Source organism: Sminthopsis crassicaudata, chromosome 4 (genome assembly GCF_048593235.1).
Source record: "Sminthopsis crassicaudata isolate SCR6 chromosome 4, ASM4859323v1, whole genome shotgun sequence".
NCBI lineage: Eukaryota > Metazoa > Chordata > Mammalia > Dasyuromorphia > Dasyuridae > Sminthopsis > Sminthopsis crassicaudata.
The window spans coordinates 36,196,851-36,216,904 of NC_133620.1; the positions used below are offsets into that span (position 1 = coordinate 36,196,851).

The window sequence follows — 20,054 nt, forward strand, 5'->3', positions numbered from 1 at the left end:
TTCTGAGAGCTCTTGCCACTAGTCCTTTGCCTCTGCCAGCTTCTGCCTCTAGCTCCCTCTGAATGTTTCCAAATCCAAAGGTTTGTACATTAGTCTCCAGCCACAATAAAGGTGGAAGATGGAATGAATCTGTCTCCTCCTCTGAGAGCTTTTTTTTTTTTCTTAAGTTTCCTTATCTATGATATCAGTTCAATGATACATCATGGCATCAATAGTTGGAAAAACTAAAGTATCCACCTTATACTGTAAAATAAAGCCAGTACTTACATTTGAAGAAGGTTCCTAGTCTGTCTGGGCACACCAAGCAAAGCCCCAGCTCCAGAAGTCTTGATGGTTGTGGCATTGGTTGAGAATAAGCCCTTATCTTGCAAATGGCGAGGGGGGAGGGGGAAAGGTACTCAAAGGTGCAGCCACAAATACCTAAATTAGCTAGAAGAGTGTACAGGAGGAACTCTCATTCCCTAGGTTGATTCACCATCACTTCACCCAGGGCCTCCAGCACCTCTCTCTTGTAGTCCTCGAAGTCACCATCAATTTGGTTAACACTCTGTTCCTCTACCACCCAAAGTTGGCAGTTGGTCTCTGTGATTAGCCGAGCATCATGACTGACGACAATTACAGCACCCTTATATTCATTGATGGCCTCTCCCAAAGCATCAATAGACTCTATATCCAAGTTGTTGGTTGGTTCATCCAGTATGAGGACATCTGGTTCATGACAGGCCAGCTCAGCAAACATTACGCGGGCTTTCTGTCCACCTGAGAGTTTACAGATCTGGATGGTATGGGCATGGCTCTCCAAACCAAATCGCCCTAAACACTTTCTGGCATCTTGATAAGCTAAGTTGAAAGCCCGTTGTAAATATTCAGTGGCTGTCTCTTCCATGCATAGCTGGTCTGCATACTGCTGATTGAAGAAGCCAATTTTCAGTCGGTGATTCTTTCTCATCTCCCCTTGGGTTGGAGTCAGCTTTCCTGTGAGCAGAAGCAGCAATGTACTTTTTCCCACACCATTGGGCCCTACAATACAGATCCTTGAATCCATGTCAATTCCAAAATCCAGGTTCTTGAAGAGTGACTTCTGTCCCTCATAGCTAAATGTTACACCATGCAGTCCCAGCACAGGGGGGCTGAGTGGTGGGGGGTCAGGGAAAGTGAATCGCACAGTATATTCCTTTGGTCGCTTCAAAAGCTCAGGTGCCTCTTGGGCTTTCTCATCCTGGTTTTTATGACGGCATTTCTGCTGCTTCCGGGTAAGGGCCTCCTTTGTTTGCTTCTCTGCCTGCTTGGTGGACTTGCCCCCAGCCTTGAGCTCTTTTAGCTTCTTTTCCTGCTTCTCATATTGCTTCAAAAGCTCTTTTTGCTTCTGCTGGTACATCTTTTTAAAGTTCATATAGTTGCCTCTATAGTAATGGAGTCTCTGGGCATCCAGATGGATAATGTCAGTACAAACATCATCTAGGAAGCTCTGGTCATGGGATACAATAAGTAATGTCTTCCGCCAGCCCTGAAGATAGTTGTTGAGCCAAATAACAGCATTGAGATCTAGGTGGTTGGTGGGCTCATCCAACAGCAGCAGTGTAGGCTCCATAAAAAGTGCCCTTGCTAAGGAGACTCGCATACGCCAGCCCCCAGAAAACTTCTGTGTGGGTCGATTTTGCATCTCAGGATCAAAACCCAGACCAGCAAGAATCCGCCGTGCTTTAGCCTCTGCTGCAGCAGCTCCCATGGCATTAAGTTCTTCATATACCTTCTCAAGTCTCTCTGCTGCAGCATCATCTCCCTGCTCCAGCCTATCCTGGAGTCTCTTCTCCTCCTCTAGCAACTTTAGCCGCTTAGTGTCAGCACGAAGTACAGCCTGCACAGCTGGGGTTTCATCTGCTACTACCTCTTGCTCACAAAGCAACACATCTATGTTGGGAGGGATGCTAAGAGCTCGATTGGCAATGTGTTTGAGCAGCGTTGTCTTGCCCTTACCGTTGGGTCCCACGAGCCCATAGCGGCGGCCAGCCACAATGTACAGGTCTGCATTGACAAAGAGTTCCTTGCCATGGGCTGAGATGCTAAACTTCTCCAGCTTGATATCAGAGGCGTTCTCCAGCAGGGCCTGCCGGGAAGATACTCCAGCCTGGGATACTGAGAAATCATTTTCAGCAGCATTGGCTGCCTTCAGGGTGGCTACTTGCCTTTCATATTCCATCTGTTTCTTCAGCTTCTTTTTCTCCTTTTTGCTGAGGTGAGCAGAGGGATCATCTGCCTTAACTTCCCCCTCTTCTTCTTCATCCCCTTCTCCTTTCTCCTCTGAGCCCTGTTCCTCTTTCTCAAGGTTATCCTTCTCCCATCTGGAAAGCTCCTTCTCTTTGGATATTTCTTTGTCTTCATCATCCAAAGCATCAAATTTATTCTGGGGCTTCACTTTACCTTTTGACTTTTCTTCCTTTCCTCTTTTGACCTTCTGCTTAGGCAGCTGCTCTTGGGAAACAGCCTTATTCATTGGAATTTTCTCTGGTTTGGCAGATTTTGATAATTGTTCTTCCTCTTCTTCCTCACTCTGGTCCTGTATCATGGCAGCAAATACATTACCACTCTTAGCTTTGTCCCGCTTCTCCAGCAAGGCCTGGCGGGAAGACACTCCAGCCTGGGATACTGAGAAATCATTTTCGGCAGCATTGGCTGCCTTCAGGGTGGCTACTTCCCTTTCATATCCCATCTGTTTCTTTAGCTTCTTTTTCTCCTTTTTGCTGAAGTGAGCAGAGGGATCATCTGGCTTGGCCTCCCCCTCTTCTTCTTCATCCCCTTCTCCTTTCTTCTTTGAACCCTGTTCCTCTTTCTTAAGGTTATCCTTCTCCCATCTGGAAAACCCCTTCTCTTTGGATATTTCTCCTTTCTCTTCATCATCCAAAGCATCAAATTTATTCTGGGGCTTCACTTTACCTTTTGACTTTTCTTCCTTTCCCCTTCTGACCTTCTGCTTAGGCAGCTGCTCTTGAGAAACAGCCTTATCAATTTGATTTTTCTTTGGTTTGGCGGATTTTGACGACTGTTCTTCCTCCTCTTCTTCCTCACTCTGGTCCTGTATCAGGGCAGCAAATACATTACCACTCTTAGCTATGTCCCGCTTCTCCAGCTTCATATCAGAGGTGTTCTCCAGCAGGGCCTGGCGGGAAGACACTCCAGCCTGGGATACTGAGAAATCATTTTCAGCAGCATTGGCTGCCTTCAGGGTGGCTACTTGCCTTTCATATTCCATCTGTTTCTTCAGCTTCTTTTTTTCCTTTTTGCTGAGGTGAGCAGAGGAATCATTTGCCTTGGCCTCCCCCTCTTCTTCATCCCCTTCTCCTTTCTCCTCTGAGCCCTGTTCCTCTTTCTTAAGGTTATCCTTCTCCCATCTGGAAAGCCCCTTCTCTTTGGATATTTCTCCTTTCTCTTCTTCATCATCCAAAGCATCAAATTTATTCTGGGGCTTCACTTTACCTTTTGACTTTTCTTCCTTTCCCCTTCTGACCTTCTGCTTAGGCAGCTGCTCTTGAGAAACAGCCTTATCAATTTGATTTTTCTTTGGTTTGGTGGATTTTGATGATTGTTCTTCCTCCTCTTCTTCCTCACTCTGGTCCTGTATCAGGGCAGCAAATACATTACCACCCTTAGCTTTCTTCCCACCTCGAGGTACTGCGACAGGAACTTCATTTTCTTCATCACTGTCTGGAACAGAGAGTTTCTTGAGCCTTTCCATAAGTTCCTTCTCTTCCTCCTCATCATCATCAGTATCTTTCTTTCGTTGCCCTTTTCGGCTATCTTGCTTTTTCTTCTTCTGCTGCTGCTGCTGTTCTTTTTCTTTGATTACCTTCACTTCCTCTTCCTCCCCTGCATGCTTTTCCTCTACAGCCAATTCCTCAAAAGGCGTCTTTTTGTTCTTCTTGCCCTTTTCTTTCTTGACAACCTTATCTGAAGGCCTCAAGTTCTCTAGATCCCCAATCCACTCTGCCTCTGGTGGCTGCTGTTTTACTGCCTTCGGCATCTCGGCAACAGTTAAGACTACTCCGAGTGTTGCTAGCTTCACTTCCCTTTACAGTGGCTGTTGGGCCTCTGAGAGCTTCTAATGGGCTTCTCCTTCCTGGCCCTGAGACCTCCTCCTTATATGTCCCACCCTGAGTATACACCAATTAATTATATCACAAGGAAACCCTTTTTTTTTTTTTTTGTAGGATTAAATCAATGCTAAATTAGATTTAACCATTGTCTCCTCAATTCCACTTAGTACCTTGTTTCAAGTTATGGCCCATAATATCCCCTTGTAAGATCAGATCAATCATACTGAACCATGCTAAATTAGATAACTATTGTCTATATCAATGCCAGTGACTTAGTACCTTGTAAGTATCCTAACAAAGAACTCTATCCACTGTACCATTTAGCTGCCCCTTAGAGTGAATATTGTTGATATTAAGTTCAATTATCTGAAGGACTCATGGGAAAGAAGGATCCAACTGGTTCCTACTTGACCCCATAGGACAGAATTGGCAGTAATGATCTCACAATTATGGTTTAATATCAGGAACAGCTTCCTATCAATTAGTACAATCTCAAAAGTAGAATGGTGTGCTTAGAAGGTACTAGACCCTTTTAGGCAAATGCTATAGTATTACTTCTTGACTTTTTTAGAATTCAGACACTTATTAAAGAGTAAATGGACCATGAAGTTTTGAGATCTTTTCTAGTGCACAGGTTCTGAGTCCAGTTGAGTCCCCTGGACAACTTTTGTACTATCCTCAGACTTCTACTGTATAAGAGGTCACCATGCAAAACTTCAACAAATATAATGATTGTTATCCACATAAACATTATTATCATCTCCATTTTAGTCCAGACCTGTAATCACATCATCATGTAGGAGAGAGGGGGATAAGGAGAGAGAAGTGGCTGCAACTGAAATGTTTCTTTGTCCTTGTTTGTAAACTCAGTACATTCTCCATCCTGACCCTCCAGCAACTCTAGTTTTAATCCTGGTGAGAAATTCCAAACAAAGATGCAGATTTTAATAACTCATGCTCTTAGAGACTCATCTTATAGGCACTAAGGGGCTAATTGACTTGCCAATGATCTTACAGCCAGTATGTGGCAAAGATAAGATTAAATCTGGGTTTTCTTTACTCTCTATTTGTTTGTCCATCCACACTGTGCTCTCAAAATCAAGACTAATAGCTCTAGGGTTTTTAGGTTGCAAAATGCCATCTACTGATAATCTCATTTGATCTTCACAATATATATGTGAGATGGGGAGAGTATAGTATTTATACTCTGTTTTGAAGATGAAGATACAAAAGCATGGAAAAAGTAATTGACTTGCTTGTAGTCATTCAGCTAATGAAAGTCAGAGATGGGCTTTAAACTCAAATTTCATCTCCCTTCAAATCCAATGCCATGCTACATTTTCCCTATTAGAGAAAGTGGAAAACATGCAAACAGTCTTATAGACATCTGAATTTTAACTTTGTGATGCTTACTATACACCCCAACAATCTTACCAAAGCTACTATTACTTTACATTTTTTAGTCGATATCCACTTCACCCAATGTGTAACCCTAATACTTCTTCCTGATATGGTCTCCAACCAGATTGCTCTTTCCAATCAAATACATCCTCTCCTCATTATATTAGCTTCTATTTTATTCACAAGGATCTCATGCCCTTCTAGCTCACTTTAGATAACTTATGTCCTTGCCAATCCTTTGAAGATTTTATTAACATTCTGTTTACCTCTTGTGGTTATTAGTGAACATTTACCAATAAGAACAGAGTTGAACTGAATGTTTCTCTATGTAATTTGCATCTGCTCCCCCTCCTATTGGGATAATAGCTTCCTATATATATTTTACCCTATAATTATAATATTCAGACCACTTAAGGAAACTAGGTATTCGACTTTTATAATTAATTTAGCTATCAAGATTTCATTAGATGATATATCCGTGACTAAAGTATAAGTTCTATCAAGATAGGAAATGAAGTAATCATCCACTATATTCCCTTCAGCTAATACAATTCTAGTTTCATGATTCCAGTCAAAAATAAAAGAAAATAAACTTATACTTTGTCTAATCTGATTCATTGTTTCTGAATCTAGGTTGTGTATTGCCAAAGGTCCTACTATCCTAGAGTTGGATTAATTTCTAAGAGTAGACTGGGAATGTTCTTTTGATGATTAAGTTGTAGGATAAAACTTTGAGAAAGCACAGACTTCTAAGTCAGGGTTCTTGGAATCAGAAAAGCACAAACGTTTAGAGTTTGAAGGCCCTCAGCAGGAAGCTAATCTAGCCCAACAAAGAATGTCAATTAAAACATCCAACTAAGTTCTGATTAGCTCAAATAATGAGTCTTATCAAGGGCTTCTATATATTTGCATTCTTACTTTTCAAAAGTTGTAATTCTATAAAATATGGTGATTTATTTCAGCCCAATGGAAATATGTAATGTATATTTGAATAATGCTACCATTTAATGCAGGCAGTTAGGTGACTCGGTAGTTAGAGAAATGGACTTTATAGAGTCAGGAACACGAGTTCAATTCTAACTTTAAAAACTCACTAGCTGTGAGTTTCTAAGCAACTCATTTAGTCTCTGTCTTAATCCACTGGAAAAGGAATTGCTTAACCACTCCAGTATGATTTCCAAGAAAACCCTATGAAGAGTGAAGAGTCTTGATTAAATCACTGAACAACAATGTTGACACCTAAGGAGATTTATCATTCACATTAAGAAAGAGCTAGTTGTACCTAATGAGTGTACAATTTGCTGCTTGAAGACTGAGAATGAGTAAGAACCCACTGCCTATGAGGTGGCCATTTTTATGTCCCTCAAGTCATGTTTTTCTAAAATGCAGCTTAAGATGCTATTAATTTTGAGAAGGCATTAAGAGAATTACCCAATTCCAGTATTAATCAGCTGGCTATTTTAATTATATATCCACTATAATTTTACCTCCCCTAAATACTACACCAATCTTTTTGATATTTCATTAATGGCATAGAGGTCACCTTGACCTCTCTACAGATTATGTCAGCATAGTACAAGTCCCTCCAGGCTATAGTTAGCTGCAAAATATTGAAAGAATTATATGTTGTTTGCCCAAGGAATAGAGAAGGCTCATCATCAGATACTTGGACAACACACACACATCTAAGATTGTGTAATTTATAATCATGAAAAATGGAGTTATGAAGTCTACTCACTTGGATGGGTTACATTTTCAACAAATGATCATAGGATATAGACCTCAAGCTAGAAGGGACCTCAGAGGCCATCTAGCCCAGTCCTACCTAATGAAATGTTCCTACAGTGTCCCTGAAATAGGATGTCCTGGGAATACAAAGTAGAGATACGGACTTTACCTTCAAAAATAAGTATAAGTATATCCTTAAATGCTGAATTGTGTATATAAATAAACCTTGAAATACTGGACTGAGTCAAAGAAAATATTTGACAGAGCTCTTCAGTTGTCATTTTTCCATGTAATTGCTTATTGATAAGTGTTTTGGGGGTTCTAGAGTCATGAATCTAGAGACAGAAGATACCCCAAAGATCAGTAAGGCTAATCCTCTTTTTTTATAGGTTACCAAGGAGAAAATAATGGAGGTTAATTGACAGTCTTGCCCAAGGTCAAAATAGAAATGTGATTCAGGAAAACTTTCATCAAGGAGCTGGGACCTGAACTGATGTTAGAAAGAAAGGTCAGATTTGGGAAATAGAAGGAAGAAGAGAAGAATATGAACTAAGATATAATGGAGAGAATGAGCATGGAATGCCAATGGGACAGGGAGTAGACCAAATTGTCGTAGAAATAGCATACTTGGGAAATAATGGGAAAACAAATTGTGCTGATGGAGTGTTAACATTATTTGAAAGGCTGGGAAGACAAAGGAGATGGGCTTATTAGATTTGTTTTGTGTTTGAAACCTTGAACAAATTTCCATTTTTCCCTTAACCCCCAATTCAGCAGAGGAATGACTGACTGTATTACTAGAGTACATTTGCCTTGAACAAATTTCCATTTCCCCTTAACCCCCAATTCAACAGAGGAGTGACTGACTGTATTATTAGAGTACATTTGAAATAGTGATCATACTCTTTATGCTGTCCATCAAAGGATCACCATATTTCAGAGTTCCAAGGACCCTTCAGAGACCATTCACTTGAACTCCATGCTAGAGAGGGATCCTTCTACATTTCCTGAATAATGGTCATCAGCCTTCATTAGAAGAAGATGGGAGAACTCATCATCCCCTGAAGCAATCCATTCCACCATGGAATGGTTTTACTTCTTAGCAAGTTTTTCTTGACAATAAATCTAAATCTGTGCCTCTGCAATTTCTGTCCACTGTTTTTAGGTCTGTCTACTGGGGCCAAGCAGGATTACTTTCTTCTCTGGTTTTCTTTTCTTTTCTTTATAATCATCTCTAACTTGTTCACATTCTCCCTGGAACCAGTTGAAGACATCAATCTAGCAGCAAAGAACACACCTAAGGTGTGCAGTCTTAACAGGCTTAAAGCCCCATCTGCCCTTTGAATGCTCTTTATCTCTGCTTAACTTGATCAAGTCGAGGAAAACACAGCTGAAACCTGGATGCCCTATACAGCCTGCTGTAATATTTGCATTCGATTCCAAACATGTCCACAGTGTTCTCATCCCTAGGAGGAATTAACTTTCTTGAAGAAACTGGAAACACTGATCCGCCAGCCTTCTCTCTAGTGACCCAATCCTTTAGCCAATTCTTTGCAAAGTAAAGAGAAGGATCCCAGGTAATAAAGGCCTCTTCTTTCCTCCAGGCAAGCTAAAAGTATAGGGAAGTTCTGTTTACCCATTCAAGGGCCTAAGCTCATCTGCCTGCCCAGCCTACTCTCTAACTGATCACCTGGGGTGAAAGCAAAGTACTCACTGGTATTGGGCCACTTTGCAAAGTCCTAGAAAGGCTAAAAGTACCCCTCTGTTTTCCTTAAGTACTTAAAAAAAACTCAGTCAATCCTGTTTACCTCTGAATAGTAGCCAAGTTCATCTTTTCCTATTCAATTTTTTTACTATACTTAAGATTTTTTTTTTGGATCACTTGGGAGTATTTTGGAACTAACTTTTCTGAAATCCCTGACAATTATTATCCTAAAGAGTGCTTGCTACTTCCCATGAGACTTTATCATTCATATCTCTGTCCACATGGATATTTGTTGCTACCTATGCTTATATGCCTAGGATCATTGGGAAAAGAGGTGATTTTTCATATAGGAAGGCCAAGCTGAAACTCTCTTAATTGTCAGTTTGGTTTTGCCCAGTGTTTATCTTTCTATCCAAGAAGAAGCAAGGTTTCACTAATGAATGAGATTTTCATGGCATGGTAGCATTTTATTTTCACATCATTTAATTTGGTTTTCTATTGCTTTTGGGAAAGTAGGTACAAAGAAATTAGGAGAGAGAGAGTAGGAAGGTATACTTGTTCTATCAATGATTTAATCTTCAGTAAGAAAATTAAAAATCTCTCTCTCTTCCTCCTGTCTTTCTCCCTTCTCTTTCTTCCTCTCTCCTCTCCCTTTCCCTCTCTGTCTACCCCTCTCTCTTTCCCTCTCTTACTTCCTCCCCTCTCTTTCTCTCCTTCACTCCCATTTCTCTCTCTTTCTCTGCCCCCTTCTTTTCTCTCCCTCTCCCTCTCTCTCCCTCCCTCTTGTTGTCTATGTCTCCCTCTCTCTCTTTCCTTCTCTCCCTCCCTCCTCCTCTCTCTCTGTCTCTCTGTCTCTGTCTTTCTCTCTGTGTCATTCTTTGTCTTTCTCTTGTCTCTATGCCTCCATATCTCTCTCTCTCTCTCTCTCTCTCTCTCTCTCTCTCTCTCTCTCTCTCTCTCTCTCTCTCTCTCTCTCTCTCTCTCTCTTTTCTTTCTCTCTCTCCATATAAACAACTATGGACAAGTGAAAAAGTGAAATACAGACAGCTCAAATGGGGGTAATCTGAGAGTGCAGGCTTTAAAAATAATTGGATTTGAGAAAGACTTTTTGTAAGAAGGTGGGATTTTATCTGGAAAATGAAGGAAACAAGAGAAGACAGGAGATGGCAAAGAGAAAGAAGAAAATCTGAGGCCTATGGGACAGCCATAGAAAATGCAGTCAGGGGATGGATTGTTGTCTGGTGCAAGGAACATCAAAGAGGTCAGTGGCAGAGGACTGAAGAGTCCATGGGGATGTATAAGACATAAAAAGACTGCAGAGTTATGAGAAGACCAGATTATGACTCCAACCTGCAGTCACTAAGTGTCAGAATTCTCTGGGTGCCTTCCCAAGAAGATACTCCCCTTCCTGCCCTTAATAACCCTTTGGATGCCTTTTATGTGGGGCACATGACTCACTGTTCCCTTAGTACAAATCAGGAGGGAAAAACAGAACTGAAAATCATCTCCATGTATTTGGTTGCAGTTGTGTAAACATCCCCTGAAACCTTGAAGTTCAACAGTGCTGGGTTAGCTTGAAGAAAACCTTTCTGACAGTAAAGCGAGTTTAAAAAAAAAAAAATGTTCCCCAGTTTGCTAGGCTTATAAGCCTAGGGCAAGTTTAATTAAACTCAATGGAGCATTTTAAAGTGAAGAAAAAATTAGGACAGCAAGAAAAACGTGTTGATTGTTTCCTAATTATGCTGTGGACTTTTTCTCTAATGCATTCTCTCCCCCCATCTTTTCTCTAAATAAAACAACTGGTACGTTAAGTTTGCAGAGGGAAGATTGCATCTTAGCCATGCCTTATGTACCAGTACAGACACAAAGCTTTTCATTTCTCTCTTGGGTTTGCTTTTCATCGTCCTGTTACTTAACAGGCCACAGTGTGAAATATAAAATTATGGAGGAAAACAGGAAAAACCCACTAAAACATGTCAAGTATGACGCTGCTGCCTAAAGATGCTCCAAGCCTGACCTGAAAAGGTGGGGTAATGCGGGATGGGCTGAGGGTGGAAGGAGGAGAGGGTGAGAATGTCATGTGCAGGCCCATGGCGAGGAGGAAAGTGGGTCTCAGCTGGGATACTCAACATACATGAGAATGGATGAATCTAATCCCTGCCTTGGCAAGAACTCAGGGTATCGCTGATGATTCCAGGGACAGTATTACTTTTTAATTTTTTTAAAAGAAAACAAATCAAAAGGAATTTTAAATAAATTCATCCAAAAATATACTGTTCGGTTACTATTTTGGGCATCAGGGACAAATTGGATATATTGAAAGAACATGCTAAGAAAGTGAGAGGTCTGTGGCTCCCCTGGAGGTGGGGGGCATCTCATTAAATTGGGCCTCCCTCAGGATGAGTTTGTGATTCATCAACAAATATTTATTAGCTACCTTCTGTGTTCCAACAAACATTTACTAGGTACCTATGATGTTCTGGGATCTCTTTTTGGTTTTGGAGCTACAAAGAGAGGAATAAGAGAATCCTGACTTTAAGATGTACTTATTTTCTTATTTGACTGCAGTGGCAATGGTGGTGGAATAACATATATGTACTTCTAATACTATATAATATATGTATGTATGTATATATGCTTTATATGTATTTATATATAGATGCTTATTTTTAAAACAATTCAGTGAGTACATATATGTATATATGTATGTATATATGCTTTATATGTATTTATATAGAGATATGTAATGATCTGATCGTCTCTCAGTTGATTGTAAAGTTCTGATCGTCTCTCAGTTGTGATCCTTCTTTGGGAGGAGGTTTCTTTTCTGTATAATCTTTTCCTCTATGAGCAGGTTTCTTGGGAGGCTTCTGGAGACTCCAGCCAGCCTCTTCTTCCTGAATCCTGGCTCTGAATCTCCTCCAGCTCTTGTCCTTCCCCAGTCCAGACTGCTTGTCCAGGCCCAATGTTGCCTCTTTTATCCTCCCAGAGAATGGGTGTGGGATAATGCAAGGGCTTCTGGGAAGAAGTACTCTAACCAATGAGCTTGCTCCTCTTATAATCTGAGCCAGAGAACTATCAAGTCAACCTGAGTTCTCACCTTGTCATTGTCCAGACAACCTGAGTTCTCACCTAGTAATCCTAACAGAGATGCTTACATATTTAAGATGCAACTCACTGAGTACCATATATGTATGTATATATGCTTTATATATATTTATATAAAGATGCTTACATATTTATTTTCTATGTAATTCACACATATATACACACATGTCCATTCATACACATGCACATATATTAAAATATAGAATGGTTTTATATATACATTTGTATGCTTATGTACATACATGATCTGTATATAGTCATGTGGGCATCTGGCTCTTAAGTTTATACATGCATGTATATAATATATGAGATTACATGACTTGCCCAGAATCACACATTCTGGCTCCAGAGTCAGCACTAAGCACTCAACTGTCTAACTGTCTCTAGAGAGGTAGGAATCATAGAGTGTTCATCTTTGTTTCTTCCTTATACATGTAGGTACTCATTTTTTTTTTTTTGAATTGCAGACTAGATGCCTCCTTCCAGCTCAGTCATTGTCAAGTTGTCTATCTCTTTTGTAAATCACAGATTGTATAAACTATGCTAAGAATTCAGCAACTTTCCTTTTATATTTCTTATCATCTCCATGTCTGTCAGGTTTATCCTTTTGACAAGTTATTTAGGGGAAAAGGCATAAAGGTGCTTTTCCTATGGCAGGCTGATGACTTTTTTTCTAAGAGAAGTAGAACTTTCAGATGTACCAATATATTCCTAAACTTCTATGCAGGCTTTATTCTATTAATCACTGCTACAGTATCTAACATTCTACTTTATATGCAAGAAAGACTCAATAAATGTTGAATTTATTAAGTTAGTAACATTTAGGGTCTAAGACCAAGATTTTGAGTTGTGAAAGAGCTTTGAGTGGTCCTAGAATTTCCAAATCACAGAATCTAATGGCTCTCTAGTACAACTCATTCTTGAATAATGAAGAATTCCCACTAGATAAAGCTGTTAGAGTGATGTCACATAACCATTAGTGGAAAAGGGCAGCTCTAATTTTCAAATTCTATCATTTTCTTTAGTATGTTTATCCATTGCCATTTTTCACATTCTGAGCCAAGCAGAACAAAATTCATCTTTCTTCTATGTGATACTCCTATTGGTTATAAAGTAGTTAAGAGTATTGCAATAAATAAACAAACAAACAAACAAACAAACAAACAAACAAATATGAAAGCAGCAACACCATTGGTGATTTGAGGTTGGCTAATTTCTGTCAAAAAGCAGAAAGAAGAGAGGTTCTAACAGGTCAGGCATGTTTTGGGTCAAGGATCCTCATAAACTATTCTTATCTCAAGCCTAACCTTTGTTTTGGTCTCTGAATCAAAACTCTCTCAAGTCTTTTAACAGTGACTTGTTTGAATCTGACCCGGGTCAATAGCCGGTAAAAGGAAATTGTGCTGAATTATCAGAATCATTATTTGTGCTGACTTATCTGAAATAAGGTAAGACAGATGAGCTGCAGCATCTGCACACTTGATTACACCATTCCCCAATTTTTTTCTGGGCCTTCATCTTGGATATGTGCAGAAAGTAGCAATCTTTTCCTAAAGCTTTTCAGCTCTAACTTTGGCTCCTGAATCACGTTCCGATGTCCCATCAAGCATCTCTGTAATGTGATAAATTCATCCAAAGTCTCAATGTGCCAGTCAGCACGTGATGAATGCCGCCATGGAAGGGCCAAAGGTGCTACATCAGGTTCCAAACACTCGGCATATTCGGCAAGATACTCCCTCTGCTGACAGTAGGTGTTTCTGCTTTAGTTGAGAATAATTCACTGAGTAGATAATTGGTGAATCCCCAGTGGGAACAAAACTTGATTCTGCCTGAGCATAGGTTACTAAGTGAACCACCATAAAATAATTGATTTTGTGATATATCAAGTAGGGACACACTCAAGACTACTGAACTTTTCACTTAGGGCCTGGGGCTGAAGTGGAACTGGCCTCCCAAAGGTGAGGAACCTGGGCATGACTCGGGCGGGTTTCACACTGGAACAGCCAATTTAACTTTCATTTTCCTTATTAATCTAATGTGTTCCTCCTTCACTGAATCGGGATGTTCAGGGACTTTCATTACAGCAGCTCAGTTGTTATTGGAGATAATCATCCAAGAAATGGATCACAAAAGTCTTAGAAGTTAATTCTCTTTCTCTCTTCCTTTCTCTGTCGATTTCTGTCTCTTTGCCTGTTTATCTCTGTCTCTCCTCTCTCTGTCTTTCTGTCTCTCTCTTCTTCCTTCCCACTTTCTTTATCTCTTTCTTTCTCTTTCTGTCTTTGTGTGTCTTTGTCTCTGTTTCAATCTCTCTGTTTTTCTCTCCTCTCTCTGTCTCTGTTTCTCTCTTTCTATCTCTCTTTTTCTCTCTCTATGTCTTCTTTTTCTTTCTTTATCTCTCTATCTTTGTCTCTATGTCACTGTTTTTCTGTCTTGCTCTGGCTCTGTCTCTCTCCCCTCTGTTTCTTCCTTTCTCTCTTTGTTTTTGTTTATCTCTCTCTCTCTCTCTCTCTCTCTCTCTCTCTCTCTCTCTCTCTCTCTCTCTCTCTCTCTCTCTCTCTCTCTCTCTCTCTCTCTTTCTCTATATGTCTCTCTTACTTTCTCTGTTTCTTTCTATCTCTGTCTCTGTTTCTTCTCTCTGTCTCTCTATGTCTGACTCTCTCCTCTCCCTCTCTCCCTTTGCTCCTTTCTTTGTCTTTCTGTTTTTCACTCTGTTTTTGTCTCTATTACTATCTCTGTCTCTTTGTGTCTCTCCTCTCTCTCTGTCTCTGTTTCTCACCTTCTGGCTCTCTCTTCTTCTTTCTCTTCTCTCTCTATTTCTCTCTTTCTGTGTCCCTCTTTTCCTTTCTCTATATTTGTCTTTATATGTCACTGTTTTTCTGTCTTGTATCTCTATCTCTCTCTTCTCTATTTCTTTCTTTCTCTGTCTCTCTGCTTTTGTCCATCTGTCTTTTTCTCCTTGTCTTTCTCTCTATGTTTCTCTCTCCCTTCTGGTTTCTTTCTCTTTTTTCTATCTCACTGTCTCTCTATCTGTCTCTGCTTCTGTGTCTGTATCTGTCTCTCTATTTCTCTCAGTCTCTGTCTCTTTCTCTCTGTTTCTATTTGTGTGTCTCTCTTTGTTGCTCTCTCTTTCTGTCTGTGTCTCTATCTCTATCTCTGTCTCTTCCTCTCTGTCTCAGTCTCTGTGTCTGTCTCTGTGTGTCTATGTCTTCCTCTCTCTCTCTCTGTCTGTCTCTGACTATGTGTGTGTCTCTCTCTCTCTTTGTCTCTTTGTCTGTCTGTCTCTCTGTGTCTCTGTGCATCTCTCTCTCTCTCTCTCTCTCTCTCTCTCTCTCTCTCTCTCTCTCTCTCTCTCTCTCTCTCTCTCTCTCTCTCTCTCTTTCTCTTTCTCTCTCTCTTTCTCTCTCCTGTTGTTTTAGTGAAGAGGTTTTTGGATGCTGATAGGAAAGTTGCTGTAGCTATGGGGCAAATTTAATTGCGTTTTTAGAAACTTCTTTTAATCCTATAATAACAAAAAATTAAATCAGCGCTGACAATTTTTGTTGCCAGAAGAAGGTAGTAAAAGGGTAAAGAAATAATTGTTAGTTCTGAGAATATAATTAGCAACTTTAATGCTTTAATCTAAAAAATGCATATTTTGAGCCTGGGTGAATGATTAAAGAAAAAGATATTGAAAGTCTTTGAAATTTCTCACTGTTTGTTTTTAATTGTAAGTTATGATCACTGTAATTAGCTCATTTAGTACGTTTATAATGTAAACAAATATGGATATCTGCAAGTTCAGGGACACATTTCAGGGCCAATAAGAGAAACATGCTGACCTCAGGCTCAGAGTATTAAAGCCTTTCTTGTAATGTTTGGCAGTATTGAGTTCTTTGATTCTGGAAAAATCAAAAAAAGCTTCTGAAAGATAAAAGAAAGGAGGGTCAAATCCTGGGAGGCTTTCGACAAGGCTGGGGTACATTTGGAGATATCTTCAGAAGGTAAGTGATAAGAACCTGGCCCACCCACAGTTTGTTCTTTTTTCCCCAGCTCTTGATTTCTCTGCAGTATAGGCAGGGGCATATCTAGAGACTTTGGTCAGTGTGTTCACCTGTGTATAGGTAAGAACCACTGCAGGGATGCTAAATTATGGATTGAATAAAGTCACAGGCTGTGTTCTACTTAGGAACACAGGATACTCCATAGGATCTTCCTTCTTGTTACCTAAACTGTTAAATCTCATTACTATGCACTAGAAAAGGGGAAAAAACCCAGGAGGGATCTGGGGACTGAACTTTTTCGGGGGGTCTCATTTCTCTCCAAGGTACACATTAAAATTCTCTATTTCATTCATTAGTGTGAACAGAAGCTGCCTGAGAAAATAGCTGATGGGATTTCCCTTAATGAATAGTGGGGCTTTTCTATGCTCCAGAGGTTTAAAATTGGGTTTCATCTCACTAAGGGTTTTTTTTCCCCTTCTTTCTTTTTAAAACTGTATGTTTGGTTATATTTCAAGAGATCATCTAGGCTGTGACCTGCCTTATCTATTTCTAATCGCTCATATGATTAGGATGAGTAACCTTCAGATAAGTGAAAAAGACTGATTTTGGATATATTCCTAAATTTCTTTGAATATTTGAAAATTTCTTCTTCCTCAATCACACTACCTAAAGCTTGATTTTATAAAACTCTTAATATTTTTAAGTTAGAAATAGATCAGCAGAGAGAGTATGTTAATCTTTGCCTCTCTTCTTTCCAACTATTTTAGGACTTTCATTTCTGTTTTGGAAATTGTTGCCTGCCATGAATTTTTATATAGTTCTGTAAAGGAAGTATGATTCAAGTAATTTTCTTTTTCTAATTTATCTTTACCCCACTTCCATCAGGAAGCCTTCCATAATTACCAAAGTCCATAGTGATCTCCACTGCCTAATCTTTATTTTCTACTCTGCTGATTTGGCATATATTCCATGTTATCTTGTGTGATTATAAAACATTTTTAATGACTATGACCCTATGAATTAGCACAATTCCTTGAATATAATGAATTCAGTAATAATTTGCTGTCACAGATACTACAGATGGGTTATGTTATAAAGCAATGGTTCCAACTTCATTATTTCACCCATGTTTCCCAAAGGAAGGCATGTGTTGGCCCACATGATTCATATCACAATTTCACTTTTTCTAGAATAGGTAAGCAAGAAGATGATGAACACAAGTACTCAATATCACTCTCCTGAGAGGGATTGTGGCAATAATGAATAGACTATGAGGGTCTCAACCTCACTTAGAAAAGACACAATGCAAAAAAGAGAACAGGCATCTATTAAATATTGACTGTAGGTTTGGCATTATGCTAAGTGTTATATAAATAGCACCTCATTTGATCCTCATAACAACCTTGTGAGATAAGTGATATTGTTATCTTCATTTTTTTTTGGATGAGAAAACTGAATTGGATGGAGATAAAATTATTAAACAAGTAAGTATCTGAGGCCAGATTAGAATCCAGTCTTCCTGTCTCAAAATCCAGTATCTTATCTACTATATCATAAAGTAATTCTGTCTTCCACAAATGTGTCAAACAGTGTGCTGGGCCCTTTCTCTAATTCTCTTTATTTTGTGTGCATAGCTAATGACACAAAAGGACTTTATAATTGTCTAGTTAAGAGACAAGGTGGTATGGGGTATAGAACATTTGACCTGGAGTAATAAAAAAAAAGACCTGAGTTCAACTATGAACTCAGAGATTTAGCTGTGTAACTCTAGGCAAATCACTTAGCCTATGTCTCAGTTTCCTCACCTGTAAAATAAGGATACCCCTCCCTGGGTTGTTGTAAGAATAAAATGAAATGATATTTGTAAAGTTTTTAACAAACCTTAGAGCACTATATAAATGATATTAGTATGTTGATGAATAGTAGACTTCTCTCATAGTAAATGTGTAAAGTATTAAATTATTTGAGGATCATTTTTTTAATCATGGCAAGGCATTTATAATCATACTATTGTGAGTGGCCTGATGTTGATCTTAAGTTATTTGGTTTTGTATCTGCCCACTAAGATGCTTGGATCTAAATCAGATCTTGGATCTTTGTGAAATGTAAGTTAACAGAAAACTTGAATGTTGTGAGAACATTAGCTGACTTCTAATGCTATAATTTACAAAACTTGCATGTATTATTTAATTTGAACCTTACAGAAACTCTGCGAAGTAGACATATCTAGTATATGGATAAGGAAATTGAAGGGAAGAGGAACAAAAGGATTTGTTTATGATCCCAAGCCATGTGCCATGGTCCTTCTCTGGCTGCTGAATATCAAAGCCCCATTATGATCTATAAGACTTCCTTTTTTACTACTGGGGATGAAGTCGGGGGCTAAGACTGGGGGAGAGCACAGCAGATCTCTGACATTCTAAAGGCAGAAGTCAAGACTGTTAATCCTCTGCAAGCCTGGAGAGACATAATAACAAAAGAAACATTGGGAAGTCTCTGATTCTCGGCACATTATTTGTTGCTACTGCCAAAGGAGAAAAATAAGTCTTGGATATTACAGCTGTCATTGTGACATCTATTGTTTCACTATTGGTGACTGCTTTAGTCTCCATCTGACCCAGATCATCACCATAACATTCTGTCCACTATTAAACTGTGAAAAGGCCTTGCACTCCAGGTGATGCTTCAAGGTTGACATCCCAAGTTGCTTGTCTTGATGTCTCTGACTGCCTCTCTTCTGAAAAGTATTGCCCATTGTGTGTGTGTGTGTGTGTGTGTGTGTGTGTGTGTGTTAGGATTCTTGCAGATGTTTTGGGCCAGAACTTGAGACAAGGTAATGTGCTTAATTCACACCTTTAAAAGGAGTTTACACTTTTAGACTTATGGGATCTGCACCCAGAGAACAATCGCAATTTAGAGAAAACAGAACTTTGTGTGTGTGTGTGTGTGTGTGTGTGTGTGTGTGTGTGTGTGTGTGTAATTGATAGAAAGACAAGATTCTCAGTTCAAAGGGTCTTGAAGAAATGGTGAAGTCCTACTTTTATCATCTATTCTATTCTATCCTAACTACTGAGGAATACTGAAATTTCAGAGTAAGGAGGTCTTGCTGATCATTGGAATCACCATATGATTTTATACAGTGGAATCCCCTTATAAGAAAACAGTACAAATATCTGAATTAATAAAATGAATAATATGAATTGAATGCTTTTAGGTTTAAAAATGTTTTTAAATGTGTACTAAATCATCTTGCAAAAGTCAGGTTTCTACTTTGCTTCTCAGATTTCTAATCCATTACATATTTTTCCCCCTTTCCCTGTTAAAAAGGAAGCCCTTTGAGGACATGGGATATCTTTCTTGTATTCAGATCCCAAGTCCTCAAGCCCAATGCCAGGCAGATGAGCAAACACTTAAAAATGTTTTATCATCAAATATAATTCAGTAATATATATAATAATTCCCACATACAAAGGATAGAAAAGAATATTATATATTAAGCCACAACATTTTGTTAGATACAGTTTATTGTAATTATATTTTAGATTTAACACAATAATAGAAATAGTATCCTGTTTGTGTTGCTTTCTGAATTTATTTTTGTTTCCTTGTGTATATTTTATGTACTTATTATTTTACATTGTTTGCAAAATGGATTATATTGTTATTTCATTTATGACTCACAACAACCTTCTAAGGGAGCTAACATGTTTCATTATCTCTATTTTACAGGTAATGAAACTAAGATTCAGACAAGCAAAACTATAACTAGGAAAGAACAAGGTTTTGCTCTAGAGTTCCAAAATTTTGAGGTTTATAATAATACTTCAACCCCTTCACCATGTAGAACAATGTTTATGCACCTTGTTCACCAAAAAAAAAAAAAATTGTAAAATGAGAAGTTATGAAATAGTTCTTTTCCTCTGCTCACCCAGCTAACTTTATATTAGAATAGCCTTTCCTTTCTCTTTTTTCTAATAGCATCTTCCCTAGGAGCAGCTTTGGGGATATATTCCAAAGTGCAAGGGATACATGAAGTTATTC

The 20,054-nt window shown here is 39.0% G+C and overlaps 1 protein-coding gene across 1 annotated transcript; it reads right to left on the minus strand.

The window, feature by feature from the left end:
- Window positions 1-454: 454 nt before the first annotated feature.
- On the minus strand, window positions 455-4,018 carry LOC141541813 (ATP-binding cassette sub-family F member 1-like). Its single transcript, XM_074266312.1, has 2 exons — window positions 3,416-4,018; window positions 455-2,374 (listed from the first exon to the last, which is right to left on the minus strand). Exons 1-2 carry the CDS (start codon window positions 4,016-4,018, stop codon window positions 455-457), a joined length of 2,523 nt encoding a protein of 840 aa, XP_074122413.1.
- Window positions 4,019-20,054: the final 16,036 nt, after the last annotated feature.

Coding starts and splice junctions, on each gene's coding strand:
- LOC141541813 (XM_074266312.1), bottom strand. CDS start 4,018: ATGCCGAAGGCAGTAAAACAGCAGCCACCAGAGGCAGAGTGGATTGGG. Junction 2,375..3,415: donor ATGAAGAAGAGAAAGGAGAA/ATATCCAAAGAG, acceptor GATGATGAAGAC/AAAGAAATATCCAAAGAGAA.